This window comes from Beta vulgaris, chromosome 2, assembly GCF_026745355.1.
Source record: "Beta vulgaris subsp. vulgaris cultivar EL10 chromosome 2, EL10.2, whole genome shotgun sequence".
Taxonomy (NCBI): Eukaryota; Viridiplantae; Streptophyta; class Magnoliopsida; order Caryophyllales; family Amaranthaceae; genus Beta; species Beta vulgaris.
The window spans coordinates 2,855,346-2,874,314 of NC_079203.1; the positions used below are offsets into that span (position 1 = coordinate 2,855,346).

Consider the following 18,969-nt stretch of genomic DNA (forward strand, 5'->3'; position numbering starts at 1 on the left):
AGTGGGCTAATCCCCACAACATGGGTATGATCATACAAGGGAAACTAAGTGAATGTGCTTGCTACCTTATCATGAGACATCTTCTTTCAAGTGAGGCCTCACCAAAAATAATAGTAATACAAAACAAAAGCCATTAAATAAGAAAGAACACCCAAAACATTAATGAGAAGAATTTGTTTTTGTAAGAAATCGTCTATTTTGAGTACTTTTAAATTAAAATTAGGTAATGATAAGCTTAATATTAAAAAGAGAATTAGTTCAATAATAACTAGATTAATTTCTTACAGTAAATAGTTTTATTCATTTAGTGACTATGTCTACTTTTATATTAATATCTCTTTAATATTTTTTTAATAAGAATAGGAAAAAAACTTCGTAGCTAAAACGTGTACGGCTTGTATAGGTACAACACGTTAGATTATATTAAAGTGGACCCCAATGTTTTGTAGTGCATCTTCTTAGATTTATGTGGATTGAAATCCAGAAGGCCCATCTCAGAAACAATTATCGACGTCATGATTATATTTGGATTGATTGCCGAAAAGCCGAGTCTTTAGTAGTTTGTGCAGAACTTCTCGGCCCAATGCTCTCGTGCTAAGTGCTAAGTTAGCATGTGGCTGCTTCTTTTCTTTTATGTCATCTATTTTAGCACCATCTCTATCAATATCATCCATTATCCATACATATATATATATATATATATATATATATATATATATATATATAGGGTTGGGTTCTAGTGAGAACCCTCTTATGGTGAGAACCATGAGAACCACTTAAAATGAGCAAAAAATTCCTAAAATGAGCAAAAAAAAGTAACAATGAGAGGAAACATAAAAGTAGTATAAAACATTAAGTTATCAAAAACGTAAAATGTACAAAAATGTAAATGAAGAAAAATGTAAAATGAGCATAAAAAAGTCCAATGAGAAAAAAAAGTAAAATCAGCAAAACGTAAAATGGGCAAAAACGTTGATAAATGAGCACAAAATTGTTAAATGGGCAAAACCATAAAATAAGTGAAACAAAAAATGAGCAAAAATGTTATGAAATGATCAAAATCTTCGTAAAATGAGGAAAAATGAGTGGTTCTCACAGTTCTCACCATAAGGGTGGTTCTCATATGAACTTAAACCATATATATATATATATATATATATATATATATATATATATATATATATATACATAGAGGCGAGATCACATGAGAATGCTCCTTACATGAGAAATGAGAATGAATCTCAACCACACGATTGGTTTAGAATTACAACACTTATTCATTAGAGTTATATCCCTCTAAAAAATTTTGAATTCAAATTTTTTTTTGTTTTTTTGAATTTTGAAAATTCAAATATTTTGTTTTTGGAGTTACATCACTTTTTTCATTAGAGTTACATCACTTATTCATAAGAGTTATAGCGTGTAAAATTCATTCTCATTTCTCATATAAGTATACATTCTCATATGAACTCACTTCTATATTATAATATATATATATATATATATATATATATATATATATATCGATGTTAAGTTAGCACAAAACTAATCTATTTTATTTATCTTTAATGGGTAAATAATGCGAGGGATAGGTGTTGAATTCTTTATGTTTTTTCGAGGGATAATGGTTAATTATGGGGAGAGGACTGGGATAATGAGAAGACTATTCTCCTATGTGTAATGATGTAAACTATTTAAAATAATAATAATAAATATTGGTGTCGGCATTTATACATGTCAATATTCTACATAGTTTTTAAAATGTAGTGGCCAAATTTTTAGAGGTGATCAGTAATTTATTGAAATCACTATACATATAAGTGAAGAAACAAAGTTGAAATAGCGCAAAAGACTAAAGCCATCATGAGTGAACTATTGATATACTAGGGGCATTGGACTAGTCAGCAAAAATAATTTATGAGAAGAAGGGTATCTCCGCTCAATTATGAGGTTGGAAATAGCGGTAAAAGAAGAATCTCATTGGAATGGACGAAAACCCTTTATAATGCGTAATCCCCACTAGTATGCCCAAGTATCAATCCCCTATTATATGAAGAGATGGTAGTAGCAATGTAGTCAAACCTAAGTTTGATGGTGCACGGAGACACTCAAACACAGGGCTTGTTAGTTGTTACACATGATTAAATTTTAAACGGTAAAGGTCAGTTCTAAATGTCATAAATCTAATTTAGTTGTTCAGTTTAAATAATAATAAAAAATTGTTATTTTATTGCTTATCTTTAATTATGCAGCTATCTACACGCGGTGGGTAGCTATATCAAAATTAAAGCATCGTGTGTATATTGGTTTTTATATATTATTTCAAGGTGTAAATCTTTCCTTTTTTTTTTAGATATTGGTATAATAAAGAGTAAATTTACATACACTTATGTAACAAACATAATTACTTGACTCAAAGGCCCAAGTTATATCCTAAATTAGATAGCCTAACCCTGAATCAATCTCCCATACTAAACCAACCCTAGTGAATCCTTATCAAGGAAAATCACGATCAAGTAAAATACACATTAAAGGACTCATCACTTACATAATCAGAACTAAATTTACTTGATAAACTCAAAATATAACCTAATTTTCCCATTTTTATATCTTTTGGTCAATAATATAGTTGGCCTAAGTCAGAACCTTATAACCATCATATTCTCCAGCCCAGAAGAAGCCCAAATCCACCTCTCATCTCCACCTCTCCCTCTCGAAAACCTCCCAAAAGTAAGATAATTTTGGGATTAAACTCAAGACCTCCCATGAAAAAGTAGATAATACTTAACCTAAGCTCTTGTGGCGATTTCCCCATCTATTGATGTAAGGATAGTTTCACTATCAATCCAAAAATATGACTACAAAATGCAACAAAGAGACAAAAGGGGCCTTACTTTACGGCCTGAGATCGGTACATCCACATGCACTTGGTAGAAAGAGATGAAGAGATGAGGTTGAAATTGAATTTTGGCCCACTCTCAAGATTTACTCAAATTACAATAAGTTAGGAGTTGTTAAACATCGCCTCAAAATTATTTAAACATTCTAATTTTACTTAAATTTATTATTTTACCCTTCTCTTTTTTCCACCATTCGCCACCACCTACCACCACCAACTACCTCCCCTTGCCACCACCAACTGCCACCACCCACACTGTACAAAAAAATGATTTTAGTAGGGGCTGAGGGTCGAATGTCTGGCCAGGACGTTAGACCCATAGCCCGAACGTCTGGCCTGCATGTTCGGACCATGGGTGGAACGTCTGGCCAGGAAGTTCGACCCATGGCCCAAACGTCCAGGTCAAACGTTCGGAAAATGGGTCGAACGTATGGCCGGGAAGTTTGACCCGTAGCCCCTTAGAATTTTCGAAATATGGGTGGTTGGCGAGGTGGTGGTGCAGTTTCAGGTGGCGATGAGCTGGTTGTGGCAGGAGGTGGTGGTTCAAGAAAAAAAAGGGTAAAGTTGAACATATTTGACGAAACTAGAACGATTTTAAGGAATTTTGGGACGGTATTTAGCCGTTCAATAAGGTAATAACCTTTGTTATTATCTTAAACACTAATAATACAAATTGCTGAAGGCCCACATTCTGATTAATGTAGGCCCACAAAAAGTTTAAAAAAAGGAGACTCAATTCTAAGTATCACCCTGCCGGTTTCTGTCGGTCTATATACTTGGCCCACAAATCCTCGTGACATGTTCATCTGTTCTCCCCCTCTCATCTAGATTGTGTTGATGAAGTTTCTTTTTACATGGATTTTATCTCATACAAATGCCTCCTAATTAACTTCGACTAATGTCCTTTTCTATTTGATAGGATAACAAGACTTTTATCCTCTACCAAATAGACTTAGATTCTTGCTATTTGCATTTTTTTTGTCACAATGTTTTAACCTGTTTGTCTCACCTGCCCTTTACAAGTGACAAGTTGATAACTGTTAGAGATATGAGATATAATCAGTATCGGAAAATATATGTATGATATATTTTCCATATTGATATTATTAAGAGAATACTTATGTTAAGATATTATTTAGTGAATAATCTAGGATTATGATCCTATATCTTTTAGGAAGATTGTTTCTTATCTTATGTTACCTTAGGTTTTGTATAAATACTCTACCTATTGATGAATGATATAAGACACACAATTAACCATTTACCCTAGATTTGTCATGGTATCAGAGCGAGTTAGGTCTTAGGAACCCTAACAAAAATAAAAAATTCCCCTGCCGGTGGATTGTCAAAAACATACCCACCGGCGGGATTCATCAAGAACTTTACATTATCTTTTCCCTTCATCAATTGTCTGCTTCCGTTGATCTTTGTAATGTAGTTTCAATGAACATGTTATAATGATTGATGTTATTGATATGGAGGTCATGTGAGACATGATTCCAAAAAAAAAAAAAAAAAAAGAACAAGAAAGAGAATGAGAAAGAGAAAGAAAAGAATAGAGTTTGGTGTTGATGTTGCTGACGGTTGGTAGTTTCCTCACAGGAACTCTAGACATTTATTTACTCTTAGTCATTAATTTCATGTGTTGACTCTTTTAATTTCACGCGAGACCTTCATAATTAATTCTCTTCATGATTTTTCGGCTCTCCCTATGTCGTGAGATAGGGTTTATTGGTTCTCCTTGTACCTTGAGACAAGGAATATTGGTTCTCCTTGTGTCGTGAGACAAGGCTATTAATTGATTTGAGTTTGGTTTGCTCTGAAAAACCAATATTTGATTGGAGCACGGTTTTGCTCAGGAAAAACCAAAATACAACGAGTTCGAGAAAAATAGATGTTCTGGTTGTAATGTTATATTTGCAGGTTCGAAAATAATGGCGTTCCTGTTTTTGATTGATGGGTTCGAAAAAGATGAACATTCTCATCATAAAAAAAAAGAAGGCGACATCACCAGATTCGTGCCTCTCGACTTCAACAAAGAGAAGAATTTCCAATCGCAACGTTCGTGTTACTGCCGTTACGATTGCGGGAGGGTGTTAGAGATATGAGATATAATCAGTATCGGAAAATATATGTATGATATATTTTCCATATTGATATTATTAAGAGAATAATATACTTATGTTAAGATATTATTTAGTGAATAATCTAGGATTATGATCCTATATCTTTTAGGAAGATTGTTTCTTATCTTATGTTACCTTAGGTTTTGTATAAATACTCTACCTATTGATGAATGATATAAGACACACAATTAACCATTTACCCTAGATTTGTCAATAACAATTATAATTATTTTTTTTAAGAAACTACAATAATATACTAATTGCACATACACTTATTAATTAATTAAAGATAATGGTCTCTCGTAAATTTATATTTATTGTACTATGTGGAAGGATAAAACTTACTTCTATGATATTGATGCTTCCCCTAGCTAAAACATAGAATTGTCGATTCCTTTATTCATGATGTAACTAGTTTTTAGGGTCGGATTACGCAAGTAATGATATTTTTAATTTATTAATATTTTGCTTTAGAATGAATATGACTTAGTTTAGTAGTTAAAAACTTAATATATGAGCATAAAGTCACGAGATCAAATCTTATACAATGCATCTTGAAAAATAGGATTGCAACATTGGAAATATTAAATATAATTAGTACCTCAGACCTTAATCATATGACTTGATTTTACCTTTCACACATGGTCGAAAAAGTGGGATACTCGTTGAGTGATTTTTCATAATGGAACAGGCAACGTAAATTGATATTCTTTTGGTAAGGAGCTCGAATAAAAGTAATTGTCTTAACTACAAGATTATATGAGGGAAACCATAGCTTATAGCTATACAAACTCATAATTCTCAAGTGTTCATATAACCTCAATTGGAAAAGGAATGGATTTCAATGTGAGTACAAAATTAGATGGTAGAGATTAGAATAAGGTGATATTCAAGGGTTTATTAATGGGTTGTTTCCTTGGTTTATTGCCACAATCTTCTCCCTTATGTCATTATTTGCCCCCATTTTAATTGTGTTACTATTTAGATTTTGATTAGGTAAAGTCGACAAAAGAAAAAAAATAATCAGGATCAAATATAGTCATTTTACAAGTAAAGTGACGGTCCCCTGATCATTATTAGTATGAAACAATCTCTTGAAAACATCCCAAAAAGAAATTTCAGGTTACAAAGAAAAACCGATGAAGTTTATATGAAATTTAGTAAGAACATAGGTAGTTTTTGTATCGGTATGATCATTGGCTTATTCGTTGGCATGGTTAGGGGCACACAAACTATTCGAGTTTGGCTTCCGGGCTTAGCAATGTTCGATTCAATAAGTTCGTAAGCAGGCTCAAAATATGTTTTAGCTATATTATTTTTCATATTATATAAATTAAATGAAAAATTATACTTAATTTGTGCATAATACTTGTGAAAAAACTCAAAATAAGTAGTCTAAAAGTAATATAATTTTGAGAAGGTATTGGGTCAGACGTGTCCGACCATAATATTTGGTCGGACGACTTTCAATTGGTTTCAAATTTTTTTCAGTTGGTTTCAAATTTTTTCCAGTTGGTTTCAATTTTTGTTCAGAAGACCAAATGAAAGAAAAACAACACAAGTTGAAAGAATTTACACACCAACTGAAAGAACACAGAAGACCAAATGAAAGAAAAAAAACACAAGATGAAAGAATTTACACACCAACTGAAAGAACGCAGAAGACCAAATAAAAGAAAAACAACACAAGATGAAAGAATTTACACACCAACTGAAAGAACACAGAAGGCCAAATGAAAGAAAAATAACACAAGATGAAAGAATTTACACACCAACTGAAAGAACACAGAAGACCAAATGAAAGAAAAACAACACAAGATGAAAGAATTTACACACCAACTGAAAGAACACAGAAGACCAAATGAAAGAAAAATCATATCACATGAAGGAAAGCATTATCTTCTTCTTCTGATTACTCATTCTCTCTCTCTCCTCCTTCCAAAAATTGCAAAAAAAAAAACCAATTTCATTCGGTGATAGCCATTAGCCCAATGACAACAAGTTCCATTTTTTTTTCAGTTGCTTTCTTTTTGCATTTCTCTAGCTATACATTTCTCCAAAGTTTCGGTGCATTCAGTGACCCCAACCCAAACAATTAATAATCCATAAAAGTAAGAAATTCTCTCTTTTAGGGTAATAGGGTTTTCTTTGAGTGATAATTGTTGTTGAAGAAGATGAAGATTCAGTGTAACGTCTGTGAAACGGCGGAAGCTACAGTGCTTTGCTGTGCTGACGAGGCGGCGTTGTGCCATGACTGTGATGAGAAAGTTCATGCTGCTAATAAGCGTGCATCAGCTCGTCCGACGGAAAGTATTGGGTCAGACGGTCTGACCCAATACTTTCACTATAATTTTTAACTCAAGTTGAGTTTTAAGGTACATTGAACTAGAAAATCTAAGTTCGAAAAAGCTCGGACTTGGCTCAAATTGGGATAAAAGAGTTACGAGCTTAGCCGAGCAACCCCATGCTTGGTCTCGATTTGGCTCCTTAGTACCCCTTAGGTATGGCACATAATGTTCAATGGGATACCCACCCTTGTTGTAGCTTTTAGTTCTGTTTTGTATCAAATGATAGTTGGAAATTGAGCCAAGTTTAAGTGTGTTAAAATATGCCTTGAATTTTCTGACAATAAGATTAATTTACCAATCATAGGGGTCTCGCTTGCCTCTATTATTCTGCATTATACTCTCTATCCTAACTAAAGATGATAAAATGTTTATCCTCTTTATGTGGATGCAACTAATACAATATTAGTGATGTTAGTATACTACATAAATTCTTATATTTATTGTTCGAAATTCTTCATTGCTTTATTTGCCTTCGTTATAACAAAGTCCTGCATTCGAATTCATCACACGGTTACTACTTTACGAAACGGGGCTTAGGGTAAGTTTATCCCTAGTCTTGAGATGAGTCTTAACTTGAGACTCTCTAAGGACCTGTTCTCCCCAACTTATTTTCAGTTATGGACAATACTTTTACTCTGACATATCACAATTCATTTCAGTTCAGTTCAGTTGTTTTATGCCAAAAAGAACAGGTCCTAAGGTCTTAAGGGATAATGTTGTATAAGATCCACTAGAGTCTCAAGATGAGTTCGAAAATCAGAACTCAACTCAATTCAAGACTTATGTTGGGCATGTGTTCAAATTCTATTGGGTCTTTTTTTTTTTCTTTTTGTACAATTTAAAGATATATCATTTTTTTTTAAAGAATCTTGATTGAAGTTTTGGGATAAAGTGTAAAAATATAGAGAGTCTGTTGTGAGTCTGGAACGTAAAAAATTAGTGAAAAACGATTTTAACAGAGTTTGAAGCAAAGTCTTAGAGTTTGGGGATAAACATTCCCTTAACTCATGAACGACAACAATCTACGTTTCACACTGCGCATAATTATGAATAGTTCAGTGTCTTTTGATTAATGTTTTACTGTTGTTTTTGCAAAGAAGTAATGGACCAATATCCTTTTCTGACTCTTATTTCAACTTCATCCTTTTTCCTATCCACTTTTCCCTTATCATGCTCATTGCTCAGTAAGTGCATTAAATCTCTGAGCCACCAGGCTTTTTTTTCGAAATGGAAAATGAATGGTAAATGGGAACTTTGTACTACAACTGTAGCTAAAGAATTAAATACTTACCATCCCAAGCTGCTAAATTAACAACGTAACAACAATAATTCTTTCACATCTGAGTATCTGACCCTGTTTAAAGTGTAAATGACAGAGACATGGCACTAATTGACCTCTCATATTCATTCCTTGTCAACTTAAGTAGCGACACCCAGATCTCATACATTTCATATAATCACTTAAAGCAGATTTGATTTGTGACTATTAGATCTGAGGAATGAGGATGAAGTTGTAGTCTATAACATCAAAAAAAGACATGTAAGTAAAAGTAATTGTTTTATTATATATTGATCCACGAAGCAAAAAAGTACTCCTCAATCAAAGTGTGAGTTCATTTCAAAAATTGTTGGAGTTGATAAACGCACTCGAAATAGTATGATGGCAGTTGGACACATATGTCCCTATCGTCTAGCGGTTCAAGACATCTCTTTTTGAAGGAGATAACGGGGATTCGACTTCCCCTGGAGGTAGGGTATTACAAAAGTAAGTTGATCATAGATTATCAATAAGACCAAAATTAAATTGCTTCTTCTTGAGTCGATGGCATGAAATGATGCAGGCGAACAACTTTGTTTTTTGAAGTGTTTGATCGACTCGATAGTAAAAGATGTAGAATAACTAAATAAGGCTTTGAAGATGAGTGTGTTTAGATGAGTAATTGTTTTATAAATAATATACTGATCAATGAAGTTAAAAAAGTACTCCTCAATTAGTGTGAGTTAATGTAAAAGATAGTTGGAGTTGATAAACGCGTTAGAAGTTGAATAGATGGCGAAAATGATGTAGGCAGGATTTCCTTTTTTTAGTGTTTAATCAACTCAATAGTAAAAAGTGTAGAACAAGGGTTCGAGGATGAGTATGTCTAGATCTCCGTGTAGAGTAGGGAATAACAAATCAGTTTATTGTTTTGCATTCTACTTATTTCACACGATTATATGATTGATTTCAATTTTTGAACTTTATCTCCTTCCTTATTGATGTTCTATAATTTTTTCCTATATTTTCTCTCTTTCTGTCGTAACAAATGAGGATTCTTTTGGATGTTGCAAGTATTAAAAAACGAAAGAAGTATCTCAGAAGTGAAAGAAACAAATAACTAATGTAATTATGATGTTATGTAGAAAACATAATCCAATACATAAGTCGTACAGTATCATAGAGATAACTTTTGCAGTAGCCAGAATAACAAGATGATGGTGGTGGTGGACTGTATCAAAGATTCAATAGCTTATGTGATATGACCTACATGCTACAAAAACCTCTATCTAACCTCATACCTTAAATCCAAATCTTAAACAACTCCAAGTCTTCTCTTATACTTGAACAATACGACATGATTGTCTAGTACTCTAGTTAAAAACAAATATAACTAGCTAACAGCCTAACACAATCACATATGACACTAACTTAAACATTACTTTGTTCAACTAAAATCTCGGAAATGAATCAAAAAGACAAATACACCCTCCTAAATAACACACGTAGCTAAACCCAAAGTATAGCAAGAAAAGGCTTGTCCTTACATAACATACCAAAAAGATTGATGTAAGAAACCATGTGAGCTTTGGGAACATCTGTTTTAACCAAAAAAAAGATGCCCATTTTTTCCTCACAAAATTAAAGGATATCTACAACTATTTTCTCAAAAAGTAATAAACAAATCAAAGGAAATAGACAACATCTTCAATTTTTATCAACTTTATCATATGAGTTTAATATAATTTCATTAATATAAATATGTCCAAAAAGCCCACTTTAGTACCCCACTCGCCCACCCTCCACCTTCCACGTGAACTCCTTCAGAAATTTTATTTTTCATTTTTCATACTTTAGGCCTATTTTCTTCGACATAAAACAGATGAACTGAATTGAAATGAACTAAATTGAATTGAACTGAATTTAATTGAGCTGAACTGAACTGAATAATGATATGTGAGAGTAAAAGTATTGTTCAGAGCTGAAATGAATTGAACTGAATTGAACTGAACTGAACTAACTGAAAAATAAGCCGGGGAAACAGGCCCTTCCTCTATTTCATAATACTCGCTACACTTTTCATTGCCAAAAGTTTCAAATTAAATGACTTGCTACACTTCCTTTTTAGGCAATAAACTCTCTTTATTTATCTCTTTTCACATGGGTCTCTTTTGTTCTCTTGTTCTGAAGCCAATCTTCTTTCTTTTACTGGCTTAGCCCGTTTTTTTTACTTTCTACCTCTTTCTTTTTCAAAACTTACCTAGAAGTCCGTGAATTAAAAAGTATAATGAGTAATATGAAACGGAGGAAGTATTTTAGTTTGTTTTTTTATTTTTTTATTTTTTTATTTTTTTTAAATGGAGACAACAAAATAAAGTGGCAATTGTTGTTATTTTGGGGCAATTCTAAGGGCCTGATTGGCGATGGGCATGCATATAAGCCCACCCTTCCTTCACTTGTTCTTACTGCAACATCCACAGACAAATTCTCTCCATTCTTCATTCTTTCTCTCTCTAAACAACACTACAATTTTCTCTCTCTAAAAGTGTCCAAATGAGGATGGTGAATGAGATTTTGGTGTCGGTGCTTCTAGTTTTTGCCACTTGCCACTTTGTTTCTGCCTTCACTGATGGTAAATTTCATCATTCTTATCTCTTACTTATTTTCTTACATTCTATTTATATTACAAGTTTATAACCTATGCTTTACTATTTTTGCATGAAATAAGAGTATATGCTTTAACGGTTTCATAAATAGATAGAAGTATACTAGTATTTGAATCTATAATTAATGTGCTAATGTTTTTGTATGAGACAACCACTTATAATATTAGATTTATGTTAGTGCATAATTAATAATTATAGTTCGACTGTAAAGGATGTCTTAGTTTGGTGGTTAAGATTGAAGTATTATGAATAATAGATCACAGGTTTGAATCTCCTTCCCCTTCTTTATACTTTATATTGCCTTCGTGGCTCATATGGATAAAAAAAATAGTTCGACTGCAAATATTGTAGGATACTACATAGTAGTGTACAAGTACATATATGTTTCAATTCAAATGTTGTAGGAGATGTATAAACAGAAACGAAGAAGTACTACATAGTGTATAAGTACATATATGTTTCAAAAATATCCTTTACTAGTTGTTAATCATTCCAAAATTGTACTAGTTTTTATGGGTGTTTTTTGAAAATGCTTGTAATAAACACCCTCAAAATAGTGTAGTAAATTTGAATACTTCTATTAGACTAGTAACCCAATATTTAAATTAAACATCCCTCTTTTAGGGAGTTTTTGTTAGGGTTGTTTTCAATGGATTACTACTATTGTCAGAGCTATGAAAGCTAGTTAGGTAGTCATTGAATTGTTTATGAAAGAGAGATTTTATTGCTTTTAAGGGTGATAGAATTTTCTCAACAATTTGAATTAGATGTCCTTTTCAATAAATAAATGCTACTACTATGTGCTTTTATTATTCAAAATTTACCAATATTGTTCCAACACAAGAGTCAATACTCTCTTAGCTTGTACTGCCACTATCTTAGCTGGTACTAGTACTACCACTAATTTACTCATGTGCGTTCTCTTCACCGTAAAAATTCAAATCCTGCTTGTTCTTTTCATCGTAAAAAAATACTTGTTTTATGACGAATGAGCATTAAGGTAACATAATAAAGTGGAAAAATATACTTTTATGTTACTTGTGTTTGAATGAATCAAAGATATCTCGGCCTAATAGTTAAGATTGAGGTGTTGTGAACGATATATTACAGGTTTAATGTTCAAATCTCCTCTTTTCTTCTTTGTACTTTGTACCGCTTTCGTGGCTCATTTGGATAAAAAACATGTGTTTGAATTGAGTTTATGCATCTAACGTGACAATTAATTTGAGTTTAGTGTTATGTTTTTCTATGTTCTTTGTCCTCTCTTGTTTTTTCACTTTTTCTTGCACGTAGTTAGACACGCACATAGAAGAAAAAGGCAAACAGATTTCAATGTGGACCAGGACAAATGTAAGAGTTGGGTATTCCACCACATCATACAACTCTGCCATGTTTCATATTTCACGTGGTGGCCCTAATCAGTAGTCAGGCCCTTGCCTATCTACAGATTTACTCAAATTTTGTGACGTTTTAATATAAGATGGAGAATTTGGCAAATTCTTCTTCCACTCTTTTCTTTTTACATGATTCTTATACTTGTTAAATTTGTAAATTATTTGTCAGTTCTTTTCATTTTAAACATATAATTTTTATATCCAATTGGGTCCAATTAGCTGTAATAAAATTGAATTTGAAATAAGGAGATCAAATCTTGACAAGTTGGGTGAATTAAAGAGATATCTCAACTTATGAAAATTCATCACATGTTCTTGTTAAATAGAAAGAGAGACTTTAATCTCTATCGCGTAACTAGATTTAAATGGACGTAATGTGTGCTTTAAGTTATAAAAAGATGTATAATAGTCATAGTATATTAACATTAAATTGCAAAATGTGATTGAATAAATGAAGAGTATTTAAGGTATTTTAAGTGGATACCAAACTTCTTAATTGTCTTCTAAAGATATTTGTATTAGTCACTAGAGTGAAGTTCGTTTTTTTTTTGTTGATCCATATGAGCGATAAGACAGTATAAAGTACGAAGAATGGGAGGGGTGATTCGAACCTGACCGGAAATTTTTGTTTTTAGTAGCAATAAAAATATGGGTCGACATATGCTTATTATTATGCCTCTATGGCTTTATACGACTACATCTATGAACTATCCTCGTGCGATTGCTTTGTTGTGTTGCAGTCTGCAAAGTTCTTTCATATGTGTGATGTGTCAGTACGTAGTAGAGTGGTAGGCTGCTGCTAACAATAGTTTTTTCCCAGCTCCCAAGGTCCCTTCATCAATATCCGGATATAGGGATTACACCGAATTTGACCAAAACAAACAAAACTCATATCTTGTGACTAATATTCTATTATTGATTTTTGTACCATAAGTAAGTTACAACAAATTCAAATATGTAATACTTGAAATTAAATCAATTGAATCATCACTTTTTCTCTACCGGATTTAACTTCAACTCAAATGTATTGTTAATACACTACTATAGGACTATGAACATCCTCTTCCTCCATCACAAAATGAGGTTTAGAATGATTTGTTATTGTTTAAGTAGTTAGGTCAAATCCAACTTTAATAAAAGTTAACTTCAGTAAAAATTTGGACTTATAGGAGTACTAGAACGTTCAAGATGTTAATATACCCACGATGTTTTGTCTACTGGTTAAGATTGAAGTGTTGTGAACAATAGATCATATGTTCTAATACCTCTTCTCCCTCTTTGTACCACCTTCGTGGCTCATATAGATAAAAAAAATTTATACTAATGTCGCCGGTGACACTTTTATGCCAATCTATCAAAATCCACTTTTTTATACGATTTTGGTAATTTTGTCCTCAAGAAAATCTCCTATAGTCCTAAAAATAGTTTTATACTCTATCAGTTTAAGGTTTATGTGTTTCTCAACATGTTTGTTCCTCCCACTGATCTTTGTGCTACATGGGCATCATTTGTTCAGTACTAGTAGTATGGAAGAATATAACAAAATTATTATCTCCTATAATCTCAGGACTACTGCCAAACGGTGATTTCGAGAAAGGGCCGAAGCCATCGGACATGAAAGGCTCAGAGGTGCTAAACAGGCACGCAATACCGAACTGGGAACTCTCAGGCTTCGTAGAGTACATAAAATCAGGCCAAAAACAAGGGGACATGTTGCTAGTAGTGCCTGAAGGCGCTTTCGCCGTAAGACTAGGAAATGAGGCATCTATTAAGCAAAGGGTGAGTGTAACAAAGGGACTGAACTATGCTATAACATTTTGTGCAGCAAGAACTTGTGCACAAGAGGAACAGCTGAATGTATCAGTGACACCTGAATGGGGTGTTCTACCTATGCAAACATTGTATAGTAGTAGTGGATGGGATTGCTATGCTTGGGGATTTGTGGCACTTTCTAAAGTTGCTGAAATTATGATCCATAATCCTGGTGTTGAGGAAGATCCTGCTTGTGGACCTCTTATTGACTCGGTTGCTATGCGAGTTCTTTACCCTCCAAAGAGGACTGGATGTATGTTTTCTACCCTCTACCCTCCCTAAATTTTACTATATACGTTTTTTTTTACTCGCGTTTTGCTGATATAAGTTCAACTTATATTTCTAGTGAAACTTACTTTTTAAAGTTCAAAAGAACGCACCTTTAAGTTCAGTATTTTTAAGGGATGATAATGGCGCACCCTTCAATAAAGCGTAATGAACCTTTTAATTTCAAACATGTGTTTTCTTTATAAACTTGTATTACTACTCAATACCTCTTTTTGAAGTGGTAATGAATGGTATGAAGATTTGGGAAAAAGATAGATGTTTGGGGACTATGGACAAGCTTTTTACTGTGACATTAACATGGAACATCCCTTACGAAATTTCGTTATTGTTACCCTAACGTGTTATAACTTACTAAAAGATGTACTAACAGAGTTGAAGTTATAGCTTTTTGTTGCTCTCTTAGACTAGTAATATGGTTTGCCACACCTTAAGTGTTAAAAAATCAACCTCACGAGAGGTAAAACTTACCAATATCTTATTTCACATTTAGATATCTAGCCTTTATATGTCTACATTGAACCCGAAAAATGTAGAAAAAGTGGCATGAAAGAACATGAGTAATAATCTATTCTATTCTATTCACCGCGTAGATTGGTTGAGTATCATGATTTATAGATTTTTTCATTTTTGTGCACACATATTACTTAGTTGAACATTGCTATTACTATATATGCTGCAATATAGAAAGTCATGATTGTTGAATCAAGAAAAGTATACTTCTATTGTTAGGAGATACATTAATAAGGCTTCAATTAGTGTAGACACCTGTGTTGGTACACCACATGCTCTGCCTAGTATCTAACTCATTTGTGGGCATGCATTGTACTGTCACTAAATTATTAAGCTTATACTTCATGAAATTCAATGTGCACATGGTGAATGGGACATATGTTGTAGCATGCCATGTCTTAAGTAGTCATGAGTAATTAATGCATCACATGATCTTCATTTAGCTCATTTAGTTGTATTAAGAGAGTAGAGTGTCAACATCAAATTGACAAATTACCAAAGTAGTAGATTTCAAGATGCAGAGGTTTCACCTTTTCAATTGGCCTAAGAGTAATTAACGGTCTCAGTCGAGGGTCTGGCTTTGATACCATGTTAAATATGGGTATGGGTCTGGGTCGCACCCATCATAAGGAGAGAGAGTCCACTTCACAAAACAAATGAGGTTCCACCTTAAAACCATATGGCAATAAGGGAGTAGCTCCTTTGTAATATAAAGTGTACTCATCCCTCTTCTTTAATCAATATGGGACACTCACATGTGTTGTGCGCTATACATGATAGCTTCAACATATATCCTTCTATGGAAATTCCTAGTGTATAACCAATGTGAACTTCTTTCAGTTGCACATCATGCCATCATAATGATATTACTACCTCTTCTGTTTAGTCTGTATGTTGCTAATTCTGAAATTCTTGTAATATGAAATATGCAGTGAACCTATTGAAAAACGGTAACTTCGAAGAAGGCCCTTACATCTTCCGCAACACATCATGGGGAACACTAATCCCACCAAACATCGAAGACGCTCATTCACCACTCCCTGGTTGGATGATCGAATCGTTGAAGGCGGTGAAGTACCTTGATTCTGATCACTTCTTTGTTCCCTCAGGCAAACGTGCAATCGAGCTCGTCGCTGGAAAAGAAAGTGCCATTGCTCAAGTTGTTCGTACCGTTCCTGGTAAACTCTATGCTTTGACATTCACCGTTGGTGATGCTAACAATGCTTGTAGCGGGTCCATGGTCGTCGAGGCCTTTGCAGGCAAAGACACGGCAAAAGTCCCTTACAACTCTAAGGGGAAGGGTGGGTTTAAACGAGCTGTTCTTCGTTTCGTTGCTACCCAAACTCGAACCCGAATCATGTTCTATAGCACCTTTTATTCGATGAGGAGTGATGATTTCTCTTCACTTTGTGGCCCTGTGATAGATGATGTTCGACTCGTTAGTGTTCGTAGGCCATGATTGTTGAAGGCTTAACTAGAGGGTGCATGAAATTATAACTAAGGTCTAAGGTGTTCTCTATACTTCGAGGAAATGTATGAAGGATTGTTAATTTGATTGGAAAAGGTGTTGAAATTTAGGGTGTTTCCTATTATGCGGAGGTAATTATATGTATAATGCAAAAGCAATGTATTTTTGTGTTGCGGATAAGCATTTAGTAGCTCATGAGATTCTCTCTATGCTAAAGTTTATAAATATAGGTAAGGATTTCGAAATAAGATGTCGTGAGTATACTATAAATGTAATATACTTGTATGGTGATGGTGAAACTAGGGGGGATTTTTCTTCGAGTGGTGTTGATGAAGGTAAGATGTGCGATGTAAGAGCTTTGATGTTTATGTAATTGTACGTGGTGGTTGTATTGCTAATTTTCATTGAGAATTATATGTACTTGATATGGTTCAGATGTATCTTCAGTCCTCATAAAATTGATTAGTTTCACAAATCTTATATGGAGTTGCCCAAATCAGCATATTTTATTGAGGGACTGAACTTGGCCAACAGGCCGGCTTGTGCACCTGTATATGGGCCAGTGATTTATCACCCTCTTCAACGTAGCATACATGATATATGTACTCCCATGTTGCCATATTATCTCCAAATTGACAATGCAAGTGTGGTAAATTGGTAATGCAATGAAAGTGTAAGGTATATGTAAAAAATAAAAAGTAAAAGGAAATGTGGTGGACTTACTAAAATAAGAAAATGTGGCGGACTTACTAAAATAAGAAAACGTGGTGAACTTATATACCTTAAAGTGGCGTCTCTCTTTAAGAGGTTTTTTCTCTATCGTCTTTTTTCCATCGTCAATCTCCTCTTTTCCTCTTTGAGGAATTTTGCCATGATGCTCATCGACAGTCGGTGATCATCTCCCTCCTATTTTATTTTCAGTTTTTTTTTCCCAATAACATATCATCCGTTGTGATGGCTTTAGTCTCCTGTTTGGGATTAGTTAGTCTCCTCTTGTTGGAGTGTTGGTTGTTTTTTGTCATGTGAGTTTTTGCTCCTTCTCTTGTAGAGATTTTCTCCTCCTCGTATGTGAGAGTTGTATTTTTGCGGTGGTTGTTTAGTATCTCCAGTTCGTGGAGTTTGGAGTTCTAAAGATATGGAAAATTGTACTCTTTGGTTGAAAAATCAAGAATATCAAGATGAAATATTATATCAGACTTAAAAAATATTGAGTGATCCAAAATTGATTATGGTTGGAATATTACCATATATCAAGACAGCGGTCCTGAAGCGTCTATATTAATAGCTTGGATGAAAAGTCTCATGTAGATGTTTTAGATCATTTTTTATGCATTAGTATTGTAAATATCGTATGACGATTTATTAATAATAATTTTTCTGTTTCAATTCAAAAAAAAAAAAGGGGTTGAACTTATTAAAATTGGGGTAAAATTAGTGAAAATTGAGGCAGAGAATGGGAAAGGATACGAGAGAAAACACTTAACTCTTGACTGCAATTGTCTGCTCTCAATCTCAAGATACACATTCACAATTCACATATTTATGAGCTAAGCTAATTCATATTCATATCTAGAAATAAAGTAGGAGATTCCACTAATGTGTACATGTGTTATAAGAAGAACTTAATTGTTTGGACTCCAGATAACTCATTACAACAATTAATTAGAACTAGTTATTAGACCCGGGCTATGCTCCGGGTAAGAAAATTTTCATTTATTAATATTGTACTTTGATATAATAGTACTAAATACTACTTGGTCTAGTGGTTAAAACTTTAGTACATGAACTTGAGGTCACGGGATCGAAACCTATACTATGCAATTTCTAATTTTTTTATTGTACATGTTTACGCATGCCTTTTAATATATTAGTATAGATAGATTTTTAACTAGGGTAATTGAGTTGCCCTCTTCGCATGTAACACATACTCAATTCGGTGAAACCCAATTTGAACGGTTTTCGAACCTAAACTAGTTATTAGGCCCGGGCTATGCCCCGGGTAAGAAAAATTTTCATTTATAAATATAATACTTTATGATAATAACACTAAATACAACTTAGCCTAGTGGTGAAAACTTTAGTATATGTACTCAAGATCTCGAGATCAAACCTTATACTATGCAATTTCTTAATTTTTATTGTACATGAATTAAAACTACCTAGGGAGAGCGCCACGTGGCACAGTTTCTTATTTTTGCAC

General features: G+C 33.5%; 1 protein-coding gene across 1 annotated transcript; it reads left to right on the top strand.

The window, feature by feature from the left end:
• The first annotated feature begins 11,036 nt into the window (after nucleotides 1-11,036).
• LOC104887687 (hypothetical protein) lies at nucleotides 11,037-17,189 on the top strand. The gene is made up of 3 exons (XM_010672392.4): nucleotides 11,037-11,263; nucleotides 14,259-14,756; nucleotides 16,234-17,189. The coding sequence occupies exons 1-3, from the start codon at nucleotides 11,185-11,187 to the stop codon at nucleotides 16,758-16,760; spliced, it is 1,104 nt and encodes a 367-aa protein (XP_010670694.2). The 5' UTR covers nucleotides 11,037-11,184; the 3' UTR covers nucleotides 16,761-17,189.
• The last annotated feature ends 1,780 nt before the right edge of the window (nucleotides 17,190-18,969 follow it).

Bases quoted from the DNA above. Each gene is read 5' to 3' on its own strand.
- LOC104887687 (XM_010672392.4), top strand. From the start codon at position 11,185: ATGAGGATGGTGAATGAGATTTTGGTGTCGGTGCTTCTAGTTTTTGCC. The intron at 11,264-14,258 runs GTAAATTTCATC...CTATAATCTCAG, and splicing joins TGTTTCTGCCTTCACTGATG to GACTACTGCCAAACGGTGAT. The intron at 14,757-16,233 runs GTATGTTTTCTA...TGAAATATGCAG, and splicing joins CCCTCCAAAGAGGACTGGAT to TGAACCTATTGAAAAACGGT.